The 14,870-nt window shown below is 56.5% G+C and overlaps 2 protein-coding genes across 5 annotated transcripts; both read left to right on the plus strand.

The window, feature by feature from the left end:
- The first annotated feature begins 7,037 nt into the window (after positions 1-7,037).
- Positions 7,038-11,524, plus strand: ATG101 (autophagy related 101). Of its 4 annotated transcripts, XM_037137450.2 has the most exons (5): positions 7,305-7,503; positions 7,684-7,813; positions 7,890-8,011; positions 9,587-9,913; positions 10,817-11,524. In XM_037137450.2, exons 4-5 carry the CDS (start codon positions 9,662-9,664, stop codon positions 11,219-11,221), a joined length of 657 nt encoding a protein of 218 aa, XP_036993345.1. In that variant the 5' UTR covers positions 7,305-7,503; positions 7,684-7,813; positions 7,890-8,011; positions 9,587-9,661; the 3' UTR covers positions 11,222-11,524. The 4 variants fall into 4 exon arrangements, with proteins under 4 accessions (XP_036993355.1, XP_036993345.1, XP_036993335.1 ...); XM_037137460.2 differs by lacking the exons at positions 7,305-7,503; positions 7,890-8,011 and adding an exon at positions 7,038-7,121; XM_037137440.2 differs by lacking the exon at positions 7,890-8,011 and having other exon boundaries at positions 7,305-7,557.
- Positions 11,525-13,266: 1,742 nt separating this feature from the next.
- SMIM41 (small integral membrane protein 41) lies at positions 13,267-13,732 on the plus strand. Its single transcript, XM_037134963.2, has one exon. It carries the CDS (start codon positions 13,466-13,468, stop codon positions 13,721-13,723), a length of 258 nt encoding a protein of 85 aa, XP_036990858.2. The 5' UTR covers positions 13,267-13,465; the 3' UTR covers positions 13,724-13,732.
- Positions 13,733-14,870: the final 1,138 nt, after the last annotated feature.

Consider the following 14,870-nt stretch of genomic DNA (forward strand, 5'->3'; position numbering starts at 1 on the left):
CCTCCTCTGGGCCTCCGATTGGATGAGGGCTGCTCCTGTTGGATGGGAGTCAAACAAGAGAGGGCTCTGCCCAGGAGTCCGACAGAGTCAAGGGCCTTCCCCAGGGTGCCAGCCAGCCTGCGGGTCCTCAAGGAGGCCCAGCCACATGCCCTCTCTGGGGTTCTGGGAAGACAGCCCAACACCAGGCCTTCTGAATGGTCCACGTGGGGGTGAGGCGGGGAGCCCTGGGGTCTGTGCACAGGTGACCGCGGCATTCGAGCTTCGGAGCACGAGTCCCTGCTGGGCCCCACCCCCTCCTCAGAGCTCCCGAGGGAGCTTCTGTTGCAGCACCAGCACCTGGCTAGGCAGGGGGTGGGGGTGTTAGAAGATCTGCCTCCATTCTCAGCCCTGCCTTCAACTCCATGCTGCTCTCTGAGAAGTTGTTTTCCTCAGCCTGGGGCGTTGGGGGGAGGTAAGTCTGGTGGCGATTCCATGGTTAGGAGCAGAGGTTGCTGGGAAATCTGCCACCAGCTGTGACTGGACGGAGTCCTGCCGCCTTTGTGCCTTCTCCATGACCTGCCTTTTTCCTGCACAGATGGACCTGGAGCACGCACGGGGCAGCTCCTGGGAAAGGGAAAGAACCACCGGGGTGACAGAGGAGGGGCCAGGCTTGGGGAATGGGGTGGGCAGTGGAGAATCATTTCCCCTAGAGACCCCTAAGCCCTGCAGTGCTGATGATGGTTACCATAGATTATGTTCCACGGCCACTGGGTTCTTTTCATGTATTGGTTATTTCAAGCCCTCGCTGGCGTCCCATGAGGAAAGTGTGGTTATCCTCACCTCACGGCAGATGCTAAAGGACTCTGGAACTAGACTGCCTGGGTTTAAATCTTGGCTACAGGTGTGGAATTTGGGGCAAGTGACTTCACCTTTCTGTGCCTCAGTGTCTTCATCTGTAAATGGCGAAAACTAATTGTACCTATTCCATAAACTTGCTAAAAAGAATGCATGCAGTGTTTCAAACAGTGCCAGCACATAGCAAACAATAATAATAGCTATTGTTTTTACAGAAGAGGAGAATTCATGTCAGAGAAAGGGAATGACTTTCCCAAGGTCACTTGGCTTGTCAGTGGATGAGATGGGTGTATCCAGCCACTAGGTCTCCCTGCCCAGGGCCTCAGATATAAGTGAAGCTCCAGGAATGGTGGCTCCTTTTCAGAACTCTGGCTCCTGGGGTACAGGGCAGGGGGCTGATTTCTGCAGCCCCGCCCTGCCCCACCCCGCCCTGCCCAAGGGCCGGAGCCTGCAGACAGGCCCTTTCTTTCTACTGATCAACTGGAAGAACTGGCCTCCAAGTCTTGCTAGGGGCTGGGAGGGTGAACAAGGGGGCATTGAGCCTGGTGGGGCCTCACAATGGCTGCTCTGTCCCCGCTGGCCGGGGGCTGGGCCCGTTTCCGACGGGGACAATAGTCAAAAGGCAGTGACGCTAGCAGGGCCTGGAATCCCGGGCGGGATTTTCCAAGGCCTCAAAGCCTGCTGTTTGTCTTCACACGGAGGCCCAGGAAGCCTGCCTCCTGTGTCCCCCCATCCCTCCCACGCGGGGCTCGGCGCCTAAGGACCCTGGTCCCCTCCTTAGCCCTAAGGTGCCACTGTGACAGGCAGGCAGTGGGGTGGTGGTGGCTTTGAGGTCTAGGGTCTGAGTGGGTGCTCTGCACCCCAGGGATCTGTGCCTAATGGCCTTTCCCTGGGGCCTGGGATGGAGGAAGCTGCCCATACCTGGGCTCCAGCCACTAGGACTTGGTTATGGAGGGAGGGTGTTGAGGGTGTTGAGGGCCTCAAGGAGGCTGAGAAGCTTCTGAAGGTCATGGGCAACCTGACTTCCACACTGGACTTGAGCTGTATAGTGCCACATGGTCGGGTCTGATGTCCAGCATGCTGGGCTGTGCGGCAGCCAGCTTTGTGGCTACAGCAGGAAGCCTGTGAGAGAACCTGTCAGGGGCTGAAGGTCGTTGTGACGGGACAGTCGGCAGGTTGCTAGTGATGTTCTTTCATGGCCATGAGGCAGCTGTGTGTCGAGGGCAGTGCTAGGTTCCCGTCGTGTGGAGCTGGGCCTGGGGAGTCCCAGAAAGTTTTAGGTTAAACCTGGACAAGCCACAGTGCCCACCAAGCCCTTGACTGCAGCAGAAACCCTGGACCACTGGGCTTTCTCAGAAGACTAGGCTGAAGGGGTGAGACTCTGTCCATCGGCCTTCTAGCCCAGGCCAGGCCTGGCCTTGCAGCCCTACCACTCAGCCAACAGCTGCTCTGTCCTCTCTAGATTGGCCAGACCCTGCCTGGAACCTCTGCCTCCACCCCAGCTCCAGGCTCAGGCTTCTCCCAGACTCTGCCTTGGCTCCCGCAGAGGGTCTGTCTGGCTGATGGGACTTTGAAACCTCCAGCTCCCTGTGGTGAAGCCAGGAAGTAGTGCAGAGCTGAGTAAAAGCCCCCTCCCCCCACCCCCAACATCTCCTTCCCCACACCACCAGGGACACTCTGAGGGTGGGAGGCACATTCCAGGGTACCCAGCAGGACTCAGAGCTGCCCTGGAGGCTATGGGGCCCCAGAGACTCTGGCCTTGGCTTCTGCCACTTGCCCTTGCTTCTCACCTTTGGGCTCATGCTCCAGTCATCCTCCCCACAACCCTGGTTTTGCCTCCTGCAGACCCTGACCCTGCCACTTGAGGTCTCCTCAAGGTCTGACTCAGGAGCTGGCACTGTCCAGCCACTACTCAGGCATGGCCAAAGGGACTGGGAGTGGCGGCTGGGCCAGGGAACAGAGTGCTAGGGGTGGGGTGGCTGTCCCGCTGCACTTTGTGTTCGCAGGGAGCAGTGTCTAGCTGCAAGCCAGGCAGGCAGGATACCCTCCTAGTTTGGCACATCAGAGAGAAGAGCCCCCTGCCCGGGGAGCCCAAGCAGGAGACCTGGGCCCCATCCCATGTAACTGGGATATCATGAGGATACACGGAGATGTCAGTGGCTCCACAGATACTGGAGAGAAAGAATCAGCCCCTAGGGGGAGACAGACTCTCTGACAAGGGTAGGTAAATGGCCCTTCGCTTTTGCAAAGAACCGTTACACAGAATCCTGTGCCGAAAAGAACAACATATATGCACATGCCTCCCAAAGGAACAGATGTACAGACTTTGCAGGATGGAGAGGGGACTTCTTACCCCTGTGGGGCTAACACAGAAATAAAGGCTCACTCCCACTCCAACTTGGCCAGAAGGACAAACACAGACCTTCCCAGAAGAAGAGGTGCACCTCCGTTCCCCCATGTGGGAGGACAGACCCCCCAGGTCCCCCAGGGGAACTGGCAGCAGATGTGCCACCTCCTGGCCCAGCCTAGTTCAGGTCTAGAGGCTGCCTGGTGATGTTGGGCTGGGAGGTGCCTTTTTCTCACGCTCTCTGTCACTCTCCCGTCCGCCCAGCCATTTCCTCTGCCTTGGAGGAGGAGGGCTGGGAGTGACATCCCAGAAAGGGTGGGAGAAAGGGGAGCCCCTGTCCAGGATTCCAGGAGGCAGATGTCAGAAGGGGACAGCTGGTCCTCCTCACCCCTGAGACCCAGCCTGGTCAGAGTGTCAGCAGGCAGGGTGCTGGCCACCCAGCCAGGCTGGTCACCATCAGGAGCCCCCAGCCTGACGTCAGTCCCACTTATTGTTGTTGTTGGGGCCTGAGTCATCCGAGTGACGCCACAGGGGTCAGCTCTGGAATGGCTGGGGGTGGCCTGCAGGGCCAGCTTCAGGGATTGGCTCTCCCTTGGGGCATGCACTGGGATGGGTGGGGACATCCGAGGTCACACTCATCATGCACAGCCAGCTGCCTACTCCCAAGGTCTCAAGGTCCCTCCAAGGTCCCTCCACTGACCTTTGCTGCAGGCCTGGCTCAGAGGCCTCAGCCAATTGCCCATTTGCCTGCTGGCTGCGGCTCTGGGCTCTGGCTGAGAAGCCCTCGCCTCTCCTGCCTTGGAACCCTCAGCTTCCACCCTCGGTCCTCAGGGAGACCTCTTCCCCCAACTCTTTTCTTTCCTCTTCCCCGGGAAGCCTTCTCAGAATAATTCACTGTAGCCCCACTTCTTTCTGGAATCACCTTCCAGAACCCCCTCCCTGCCCTTCTCCATGGGCTGTTATCCTGTGTTCTCTGCAGCTGTGCTGCTCTTCACTCCAAACACTCCATTTTCCACCCAGGCCTCCATGCCGGCCCCCCCTCTGGGCCTGCAAAACCGGTTGTCATTTCCTTCATGCCACTTGTTGTGTTCTTTTGCCCAGGTATATCTCCTGGGCCATTTCCTCCGCAAGGATCTGAACTCCCAGAGTGCCAGGGCTGTGACTTGTCCACCTTGGAATGACATGGGCTTACTAGCATGTGAACAGTTATATATATGTGGCATGAATGAATGAATGAATGAATGATTACATCTTGACCGTCAGAGGTAGTGGCATAGAATGGGAGACTTCATTCCACATAGTCTCTCTACTTTGACCAAGGCCTGCCTTCCCTGACAGTACTGCCCACACGGATATAGGACCCAAGGACTGAGGTACCATGAGAACTACCCTGTAAGAATTCAGGGAGATAAGAGGAGGCAAGTCTTGGCCAGCATCTGAGCTCAGGATAAGGAAGGTGAGAAGGTTCAGCCTCACCCTCAGGCAAGGAAGCCTCCATGGACAGGGTGCATTTTAGAGCAGGGACGAGAATGGGTAAAAGGAATGAGGAAAGAGTAGCTGTGTGGCCTTGGCAAGTACATTAGTCAGGGTTCCTCAGGAAAACAGAACCAAACAGGAGATATGTGGAATTGGCTCATGTGAGGATGGGGGCTGACAAGTCCCGAGACCTGCAGTCAGCAAGCTGGAGACCCAGGGAAGCTGAAGGTGTAGTTCTAAAGGCTGGGAGTCTCAAGACCAAGAAGAGCAGACATTTCAGTTCAAGTCTGAAGGCAGGAAAAACCAATGTTCCACCTTCGAAGCCATTAGGCAGGAGGAATTCCCCACTTGCTCGTGCCAGGGTCAGGCCTTTCATTCTGTTTGGGGTGATTGCATGAGGCCCATCCTCACTAGGGGCAGCAATCTGCTTTACTCAGTCTAGGGATTCAAGTGTTCATCTCATTCGGAAACACCCTACAGACATACTTGGAATAATGGCCGACCAGATGTCTGGGCATTCTGTGGTACAGGCAAGCCAGCACATAAAATTGGCCATTAAAGCCTGTCGCTACATATCCCTAAGCCTCAGTCACATTCTGTGTAAGCTGGGGGGACGTGATAGTTCCCTTCAAAGGTGGTTGGAGAAATCAATGCAAAGGTGCATGTGACGTGCTGGCCTGGTGCCTGGGAAGTCTCAGTGAACGATGGTATGGATGATGATGATGATGTCAAGATGGTGGCAGCAAAGGGCCCTGAGACACACAGAGTGTGTCAGAGGTAGAGAGAGGTTGGTCACTCCCCTCACTCACTGCAGTGCCTGGGATTCAGGCTCTGGTCCCCCTACCCCAGAGTTCTAACCTCCCAGGGTCCCCATCCTTTGGCTCCTCGCAGATCCTCCCCTCTTAATATTTTATCCTGATTCTTTCTGGGTTCAGTAAGGCCAGGCTCTGGGAAAGGTTGCTGGTCTGTAAGGCAGGCAGTTTTCTGCTTCCCCAGGCTCTGCAGGTACTCTGAGGCTGCCTAGGGAGAGGTAACCACAGCCGAGACAGAGACAAGCCAGGGACCAAGGCTGCATAGGACAGAACTATGGGAGGGAAGGAAGGGGCTAGGGAATAGATGGAATGGGGAGGTCAGCCAGAACAGGGGGCTGAGTAGGGGGGTTTGGAAGAACTGGGTGGGAGAAGGAAGCCTAAAGGGAAAGTAGGTGACAATGGTATGCTGGAGCCAGCTGGTCCTGGTACTCTACAGCCAATTGCAACTCTGATGATTAGAATGTAATTTTTCATTCATTCTGGACTCTGCATTCAGTGATGGCTTGTAGCTTGAAATTGGCTGTAGTGAAAAGTTGGCAAATTTTACTAATCAAGGCATTTCTCCACCCGAGAGCAGGTGTTGGGGGCAGCATATTGGAGTGTGGTGGTGTGCTGAAGGGAGAGTGGAGAATCCAGAAAGAGAACTTCTGTAGAGGTAAGGAATCCTGCATTTGAACTCCAGGCTCTGCCATTTGCCCAGTGACCTTAGCTAAGTAACGTCTCCCAGCATCAATTTCTTCATCTCGTAGGATTAAATTAATGAACATATACAAAACACTTAGAATCATGACCTTTCCATTCCAGTCAATAAATTTTATGTATTATTATTTTGGGAGAGAGGGTGCATGTTAGAAAAATGAGCATCTTAATCTCCAACTAAACAACTTAGGAGAACCTCTTGTTGGGGTCCCAGCTCGCCAGGTCCAGTGGCATTAACGGAGGAACTGAAAAAACCCACCTCTGCCCTGGGCGTACAATCTCCTTGGAGAGCCATACGCTCCCAGGAAGTAACACAGCACTAAAAATGCACTCATGTTCATGGAACACTTTACAGTTCACAAAGGTTTTCCGCACGAATTATCTCTTGCGATCCTTACAACAGCTCCCGGGTTAGAGGAGGAAATCAGAGAGGGTGAGTGACGTCAAGAGGCGCATGCAAAGGCAATGGCAGATTTACCAGCCTTACAAGAACTGTCACCAGGTTGGTCAAGGTACAGCACCGACTGTATGATGATCACACAGAGTGAGGTGAAGCTCCTTTCTCCAGCCTCTTTGTGGGACCAGGAATCCTGGCTATTATGCACTGGAAAAGCTCAAGTTTTGCTATCCACTCAGCGTCATGCAGCACACTGGCCTGGACTCACCCCCAGGGCACCTCTCCACGTAGCATGCCCTTCATTTTTGGGCCATCGGTACCCCTTTGGGGGTCTCTGAGGTCGGAGTTAGGAACCATGTCTCCGCCCCAGGGGCTGGCTCGCCGCGGATGACTCCGCTCATCCTCGGGAGGCAGCACAGAGCTCATCAGCCTCTCCTTCCCTCTCATCTCTATGGCGGAAGTTCCTGCCAAAACACACAGTGTTTTGGAGTGGAGGTGAATGGAGTCGTCCAAATGCGGGGGTTACTTCTCATCATCAAATCTTAAAATCCGAGAGGTAATCAAGAACCAGGTAGCATACGAGTTACAGAGCAGTATATGGCTATGTTTGTCCGCTCGCGTGAATGTAAAACGGTACGGGCAGCTGCACTGAAGTCAAGGCTCCGCCAGCCGTGCTCCCCCCGCCGGTGGTCGCTGGGGCAAGTGGAGCCATCCGACCAGCGGGGGCGGGGCACGGATTTCCGGGGCCGGCAACACGCACCGCCTTCAGAGGTGGTCGGGCGCCGCGGCGTCGCGGTTGCATGGCCCGGGGGTTGGGGGCGCGGGCGCGGGGAGGAAGGGCACCGTTCTAACCAGCTGCCCCCTTCTCCTGGGCAAGCGCTGGCGTTCCCCGAGCTGGCCGGAGGGAGGGCGCGCCTCGAACTCTCCAGCCCGGCCAGGTGGGTCGCTGAGCGCTGTGCCCGAAACTGACTGCGGAGTCAGCTCCACCCCTGGTATCCGAACTGTGGAGGTTCTGGGGGAGTGGCGGTGGGGAAAACGCGACCCGGACCAGAAGTCCTTCCTGAGCCCTGCCTGAGTCTCTTGATGCCTAGCCGAGCGTTCTCTGTTTTTGCTTTTAGTCCCATTGCGCTCGATCGTCCGCGCGGAGGTTGGGGCGGACCTGCGGGGGTCGCAGCCCGGCGTGAGGAGGAGGAGGAAGAAGGGGATGATCAGACCCTGAGTGGTTTCGCTTCAGCCTGTACACGTGAGGTGGGTATGGGGGTGCCCTGCGCCCCAGCCTGGCTCTGAGAAGACATCTGTCAGTCTCTGTCCCTGTGCTCCACAGACTTGGGTCTGGGGGGACCAGAGTTACTGACTGTTCTTCCCGCGCCCTGATTTGGAGAACTCCCTGCTCACCGGAGGCAGGGGTGGGGGCGAGAGGACAGACAAGCTCATCGGAGACCAAAGGTGGGTGCTGTGGGAAGGAGGCTGGAGTACTGATTTCCTGGAGAAGCGGAGCCTAAAATAGTGTTGAGAATGAGGGAAGAGCCTGGGCTTGGGATGAAGGTTTGTGGAGGCACCAGAGGGGGAAGTCGTGGAAGAAAGGGGAGCTGGATCAGAGCTTGGATTCTGTAGATGGGGAACTGCTGGATGGAATTCAACTAGAGGGTAGAAAAGAACAGGAGAGCCCTGCTTATCCTTGGTCTAACAGTGTAGGGGAAATCAATCCAGCAGCCCTTGGGAGGACCTGGAATTCCAGAGTCGGGGCGAATTGAGCAGTGACTTTGTACTGGGTTCTGGGGACCAAGTTCCTGGTGATGAATCGCACACAGGCCCTGCCCATCAGGAGCTGTCAGCCCAGTGGGAGTGACAAGACAGGGCAATACCTGTGACAGATGACTGCCACTACAGGTGGCCCCCGTGCTGATTGCCATGTGAGAGGCGGGGCCAGGTTAATTTCTGACTGCTGCTCTGTGTGTTCAGTAGTGAGCACCACTGTTTACTGGGGATAGAGATAGACTGAAACTGAGAAGGAGCTTTCAGGGCCTTGAGAAGAGAGGGTGGGATGTTGAGCGGGCAGGTTTATGGAGAATGAAGATCTTTAATCTGTAGATGGGGTGAGGGGGTGATGGAAGGACTTGCCTCTAAATATCTGAAAGGCCTGTTTGTGGAAAAGGGTTGAGAATTTATTCTGTGTGACTCTTGCTGTCAAAACTGTGACTAGTGGTTTGAAGCATGAAGAACAACTTCCTTCAGGAGAGCTGTCTAAAGAGGGGTTGATCTGCCATGAGAGGTCCTGAGTCACTGTCTTTACTGTCCCAAGGCTTTGTTGTGAAATATCTTTGCGGGCACTGGCAATTGCAAGGCCTGGCTGCCCCGGGAGAAATGGTGGGCACAGCAGCTCCGCTCCCAGTACATGGGTCAATGGCAGTGGCTTTGGGTGCCCGGTTTGGTAGGGCTGAACTTCCCAGTCAGTTTCACTGGGTCCCAGTCAAGGCGGGACTGGGCACACAGTTTTTCCTCTTCGGTTGTTCCAGAGCTAACTTTCCAATGTCCATCCGGTTTTGATCTTGGTACAGCTGTGTACTGACTTGTCACTGCCCTTAGGGCAGAGTCCAAATCCTTAACCTAGTCATTCAGGGTCCCAGGAAATCAGACGTCCTTTCTTCTCTCCCACCGTGTAGTCTCGCCGCTATGGTAATATTGACCCACCTGTCGCTCCTCTGTCTTGGAGCTTCTCAAGCACAGGGCCGTGTTCACCTTTCACAGCCAATGCCTGACAGGTGTGGCCCAGCGAGCCGTGCTGCAAGTTTCAGTGCATGCCGCAGTGGAATTCAAGCCTTGACGGGTGGTTACGCCTGGTTACTTTGAAGCTCTCCCCCATTCCACTCCTGACAGTCTAAGATTCTCTGATAGTAGGTGCTGCTGAAATGCAGGGAAGGGCTGTGAAGGCACGGGCTACGCTGGGCTTGGGAGGAGGTGAGTAAGTAACAGGCAGATCCTCCTGAAGGTGGCAGCATTCTGACCCGGCTCCTCTTGCAGGGCAGCCCCAGGGTGGGGTGAAGCTTCTGGTCTTTACTCCTGACCCCCACCCCATCGCCGGCCGAGGGCTGCAGGATGAACTGCCGCTCAGAGGTGCTGGAAGTGTCGGTGGAGGGGCGGCAGGTGGAGGAGGCCATGCTGGCGGTGCTGCACACGGTGCTCCTGCACCGCAGCACGGGCAAGTTCCACTACAAAAAGGAGGGCACCTACTCCATCGGCACGGTGGGCACCCAGGATGTCGACTGCGACTTCATCGATTTCACCTACGTGCGCGTCTCCTCGGAGGAGCTGGACCGTGCCCTGCGCAAGGTTGTCGGGGAATTCAAGGTAAGGCATGGCACAGTCCCATCAGGACTTGAGGGAAGCACCCTTACCCTCTGGTTTGTTCTCCGTGACTGAGATGGAAAGGGTTCTGGCTGCCCAGGGTGGGGAGTGTAGGGTCACCACATGCCACGGGAGTGGGGGGAGCATGAGCAGAATTGTTGGGCCCGGTGGTCCCATTTGCTTCTCAGATGCGAAGAGGGAGAAGCAGCCAGGTCTGGTTTGTCCTTTCTCTCCTTTACCTCTTCTGCTCCTTGGTTTCTTTGTAATCAAGGATCACTGGGCTTTACAGTCCCCTGTCCTTTTCTTTAGAGGAGGCCATGGGCTTAGGTTGTCATTGAGCGGATGAAGTGGAAGCGTTGTGCTTCACTCATGGTGGAGAAGGCAGATAGGATTTACCTGGGGAGTAGGAGATGTTAAGAGTACATTTTGAAGGATGGGGGCCAAAAGGGTGGGGTTGTATAAGGAGAAGGAAGGCCCTGCGAGTAAAGGTGAAAAGCAAGGGTTTTGAAATTAGACAATGTGGATTCAGACCCTGGTGCAGCCACTCACAGGCTTGTGTCTTTCAGCAAGGTCACTTGACCCTGAGCCTTATTGACCTCAATGCTCCTGCCTCCCAGAGTGGGGGCAGGAGGGGCGAGTGTGTAAGTGCCTGGCCCAGAGTAAGTGCTTAAACAGGAGCTCTGAGCAAAGTTGGAGGAGTTGGGCCTCGAGACTGGTTTTGTTGTTCTGCTCAAACCACTCAATTTCAGGTGGGCAGTTGGCTGTGTCACACTGTGCGAATCCTTGACCTCCCTGAGGGACTGACAGAGCTCGGGCAGCAGAGTTGCCTGGGGAGTAGGAAGCTGGTGCTCAGAGGGTGAGAATGTCTGTCTCGGCCTGCTCACCTGTCACCTACTTCTTCCCCAGGATGCATTGCGCAACTCAGGTGGCGATGGGCTGGGGCAGATGTCCTTGGAGTTCTACCAGAAGAAGAAGTCTCGCTGGCCATTCTCAGACGAGTGCATCCCTTGGGAAGTGTGGACGGTCAAGGTGCATGTAGTCGCCCTGGCCACAGAGCAGGAGCGGCAGATCTGCCGGGAGAAGGTGGGGGAGAAGCTCTGTGAGAAGATCATCAACATCGTGGAGGTGATGAATCGGCACGAGTACCTGCCCAAGATGCCCACGCAGTCAGAGGTGGACAACGTGTTCGACACAGGCCTGCGGGATGTGCAGCCCTACCTCTACAAGATCTCTTTCCAGATCACCGACGCCCTGGGCACCTCCGTCACCACCACCGTGCGCAGGCTCATCAAAGACACCCTGGCCCTCTAGGTCTTGCTGGGCACCTTGGGTGCTCCCTGATGGCCCGCAGACCTTGGTTCCTGGGAATTGTACTGTTGGGCCCGTGGGGCTCCGGAACCTGATCCAGTTCCTTGATAACACTTGGAAGGGCCATCCCCTGGCTTCTTTGGTTTGGGGTTGCTAGTTTCTGGTCAGCCTCATGACCCTCGCTGACAGTTAAGTCACGCCCACACTGTCTCACCACCCCTCTGGTGGGTCCCCCTTCCTTCTCCACTGCACAGAAGCTCCATCGTTAGGATGGCGAATAAAATTGAGAATGTGAGCTTGGATCGAGCCATCTCTCCCTCACCTTGTGTTTATTCTGCCCTGAGACATTAACGCTTCCCAGAGACAGGTGTGTGTCGGGGGCTTTACTCCTCGATGAGGGGAATGGGTGGACAGGATTACAGAGAGGAAAGCTGACCGATTCTGTTCTTTGTTGGATACTCACATCATGTCACCCACCTAGGAGTGACCGTGGTCAGGCCCTCGAGTGAGGACACAGGTCAGGACCTGTCGCTTTTAGACGGACTGTTTTTGTCCTCCCTTCCTGAGGAGGTTGTGCCATCTCTACTCTTCACATTATGCGGTCTTACTTCATGATGGCTCCGAAGGATCTCCCGTCTTCCCAGAGCACCCACGGGCCCAGCCCACCCCAGAACGCTCACTCGATCTAAGGTTTCTGGAGAGAGAAAGGAGGGCCAGCTGGAGACAGGTTTGGTGCCACTTCCTGCAGGTTGGGCTGGCCACACACTCGTTTCCACACTCGCATGCTCAAACCTGTGAACTGCACTGTGTGCTGTTTGTTGATTGATTCCACACTTTACAGTGGTTTTTGTTTGCATCTGGGCCAGTATTCACTGGCTAACTGCCCTGTGCACAGGGAGGGTGCCAAGGGAGAGACGGTAGGGTGGGGGCAGGGCCGTGCCTCTGGGCCTGTAGCAGGCAGGTGCAGTGGGGTTGCCAGGAGCATTTGCACATTTTTCTCCAAGCAGTTTTTGGCCACGTGCTACCTCATGAAAGGTTTTGTGATGTTCTTCTACCCTTGATTTCTCGGGAACTGGCAAACTCGGGAGCTTCTCAGGGGTTCAGAGACGGGGAAGGCCCGTTCTCAGCAAGTCCTTAATGGTATGTGATCCCTGCTTGGCCTGCTATAGACTGGGGGGCCTTTTCCTCCTTGCTGGCCATCAGCTAATCTCTTTGGAGGACTTGGAGGGCACAGGTGTTCACTAGCAGTGCCTTGGTTTTGAAGAGCTCAAGGTTGCTGTAGGAGTTTTCAGGAGACCTGGGCAGGAGGGTCCCCCACATCCCAGCTGCCTCTGGTTCTGTGGCCAGACTCCGCTCCACTCTCTGATGCTGGCCTGGCTGCTAGATAACTGCCTGCCAGCCAGCTCTGTGGTGGGCAGGACAGTAACATCTCCATCCCTTTTGGCACTGAGATTTCCTGGAGGTAGGGAGCTAATTTACTCAAGGGCAGAACCCAAGCTCTGGTGACTCAAAAGCTTTCCCATTGATTTGTAACTCTCCTTGACCTCTGGGGTCTGAGCAAAGGAATGAGGAAAGGAAAGGAAAGAGATGCCTTAAAGTGCCCCAGCCTCTCGTCATCTCTCCCTGTGTGGGGCCAAGGAGGCACTGACCTGCTCGTGCAGCCCCAGGAGGCTTCCAAAGGATAGGAAGGATTTAGAGGCTGCTCATTTATGTCCTGTCCCAGTGGCCACCTGGGTCATCTGGCAGCATTGAGCTTTGGCCCTGGGGCAGGAAGCCCAGAAAAGGTGGTGGTGCTTGTTGGTCCTGTGTCCTGCTAAGCTGGCGGAACCCAGCCAGCACCTAGGATGGGGTCTGGAAGAGCTTTTCAGAGTTCTGAGTGAGCTGCCATCTCTCGACTTTTGCTGAGGGGGAGGAAGATTCTGGGGAAAGGATTCCTGGGTTTGGCTGGTTGGGCCCCGGTGGGCCAGGTTCCTGTGCATAGGTATGTGGGCCTTTGGGACTAGAAGATACGCCCCTGCCCGGAAGTCTGGGCCAGAGTCCCACTGGAGGAGCCCTTTGTCTAGGGACGGCCTGTCTGCACGAGGGGTGGGGGCTTAGGGTGTCTGGGACCCGCCCCTTAGGCCCCTCCCAGAAGCTTGTGGTCCGCCCTGTGGTCTGTGGCCCGCCAGCCAGCCCTGGCTGTCACACATCTAACTATCTTGCAACCCCGCGCACATCAGGGCACATCTGGGCAGCTGGCGCCGAAGCATGAACGCCTCACAGGGCGACACGGCTGGAGCCACCTGGCTGAGCTCCTGCTGCAACCAGTCGGGGATGCAGCCGGAGGTCCCAGAAGGGCCACTCCCGGTGCAGGCAGCTGTGCTGGGCGTGCTGGTGCTGCTTGTGCTCTGCGCGGTCCTGTTCCTGGGAGGCGACCTCCTCCTCCGGGCCCAGGGCCTGACTGCGCTGTTGGCCCGTGAGCTGCACGCATCCCCAGAGGCTGAGCCCAGCAGCGAGGACTCCTAGGCATTTGGCTGCATCTCCAGGGCTGTGACTGTCCAGACAGCCCTCAAACTTCCCACAGGACTGTGAGGGAGCTGCCGTGGTTATTGGTGCCTCTAGGATCAAGCCAAGGGCCCCGCGGAGGAGCGAAGGCTCAGGTTCCTTTCCTTGAGGCCCACGGGCCGCATAGGTGAGAAGGGGCAGAGGGTGTACAGTCATATCAGCTCTTCAGCGCCCCTGGAGGTCCCCAGGGTGGGGACTACAGCTGCTTCCACCCCGCACCCCCTGCTCCGGGATCTGAGGGAAGGGGCTGCCCCTTCCCCCCATCTCTCCTGCAGTGCCCCCATCCAAGTGCTTTTTCTAGAGCAGGCGGTCACAAACTGGAAGGGGGCAGGTGGGGCGCACGGAAGAGGGACCGGAACTCAGACAATCTGGGCCTTTGGCTGCTTTATTCCTCACCCCCCACCCCTCCCCCAAAAAGCCTGTCTCTGGAGAAGGTTTGAAAAGGATTAAGATTCTTCACTGTGAGCAGGGGCGGGAAGGCAGAGCCAGGGGGCTGGGTGACCCTGGGGGATGGGGAAGTGTGCAGGAGGAAGTGGGCCTCCCCCAGCCCCTGCTCAGGTTGGGGGTGGACAGAGGTGTCCCAGAGCAAGGAGCTTTGTGGCACATGGGGGGGGGGGTGGAAGATGGAGGTGCCGACAGCTGGGGGGCCTCACTAGCACTTTCTCCAGGAGGCTGGGGCTGACGGTTCCCAGCTGTGGGGTCTCCATCGGGCTATCCTGCCTCTGTCCCTCCAAGGACAGGAACCATCTGGAGGGAAGGGCCTGGGTGTCTGGAAGACTGGGTAATTCCTGGCCAAGGCCACCTTGGGCAGAGCCGCAGGGGTTGGGCAGAGGAGCCTTCACTGTCCCTCTCCACCATTCAGCATTGTATCTTGGGGGTCCTGGCAGGTCTGTGGGTGTGGCTGTCCGCTGGGCATGCCTGTATCCTCCCCCTCTAAATCCCCCTCCCCTGCTTGCAGAGACAATGTCCTGGCTTCCTTCTGAGAAGGGAGTTCCTGCATGTAAGGAGGGGCTGGTGAGTGAGGGGCAAGGTGACAGTGCCGGCAGGGAGCTGCTAAGCAGCTGGGAAGCTGATGACCGTGCAATCCCCACCCAGGGCAGCCCAGGGC

This window comes from Artibeus jamaicensis, unplaced genomic scaffold, assembly GCF_021234435.1.
Source record: "Artibeus jamaicensis isolate MK-2021 breed Jamaican fruit bat unplaced genomic scaffold, CSHL_Jam_final contig_233, whole genome shotgun sequence".
Classification (NCBI taxonomy): Eukaryota; Metazoa; Chordata; class Mammalia; order Chiroptera; family Phyllostomidae; genus Artibeus; species Artibeus jamaicensis.

Coding starts and splice junctions, on each gene's coding strand:
- SMIM41 (XM_037134963.2), top strand. CDS start 13,466: ATGAACGCCTCACAGGGCGACACGGCTGGAGCCACCTGGCTGAGCTCC.
- ATG101 (XM_037137460.2), top strand. CDS start 9,662: ATGAACTGCCGCTCAGAGGTGCTGGAAGTGTCGGTGGAGGGGCGGCAG. Junction 9,914..10,816: donor AGGTTGTCGGGGAATTCAAG/GTAAGGCATGGC, acceptor CTTCTTCCCCAG/GATGCATTGCGCAACTCAGG.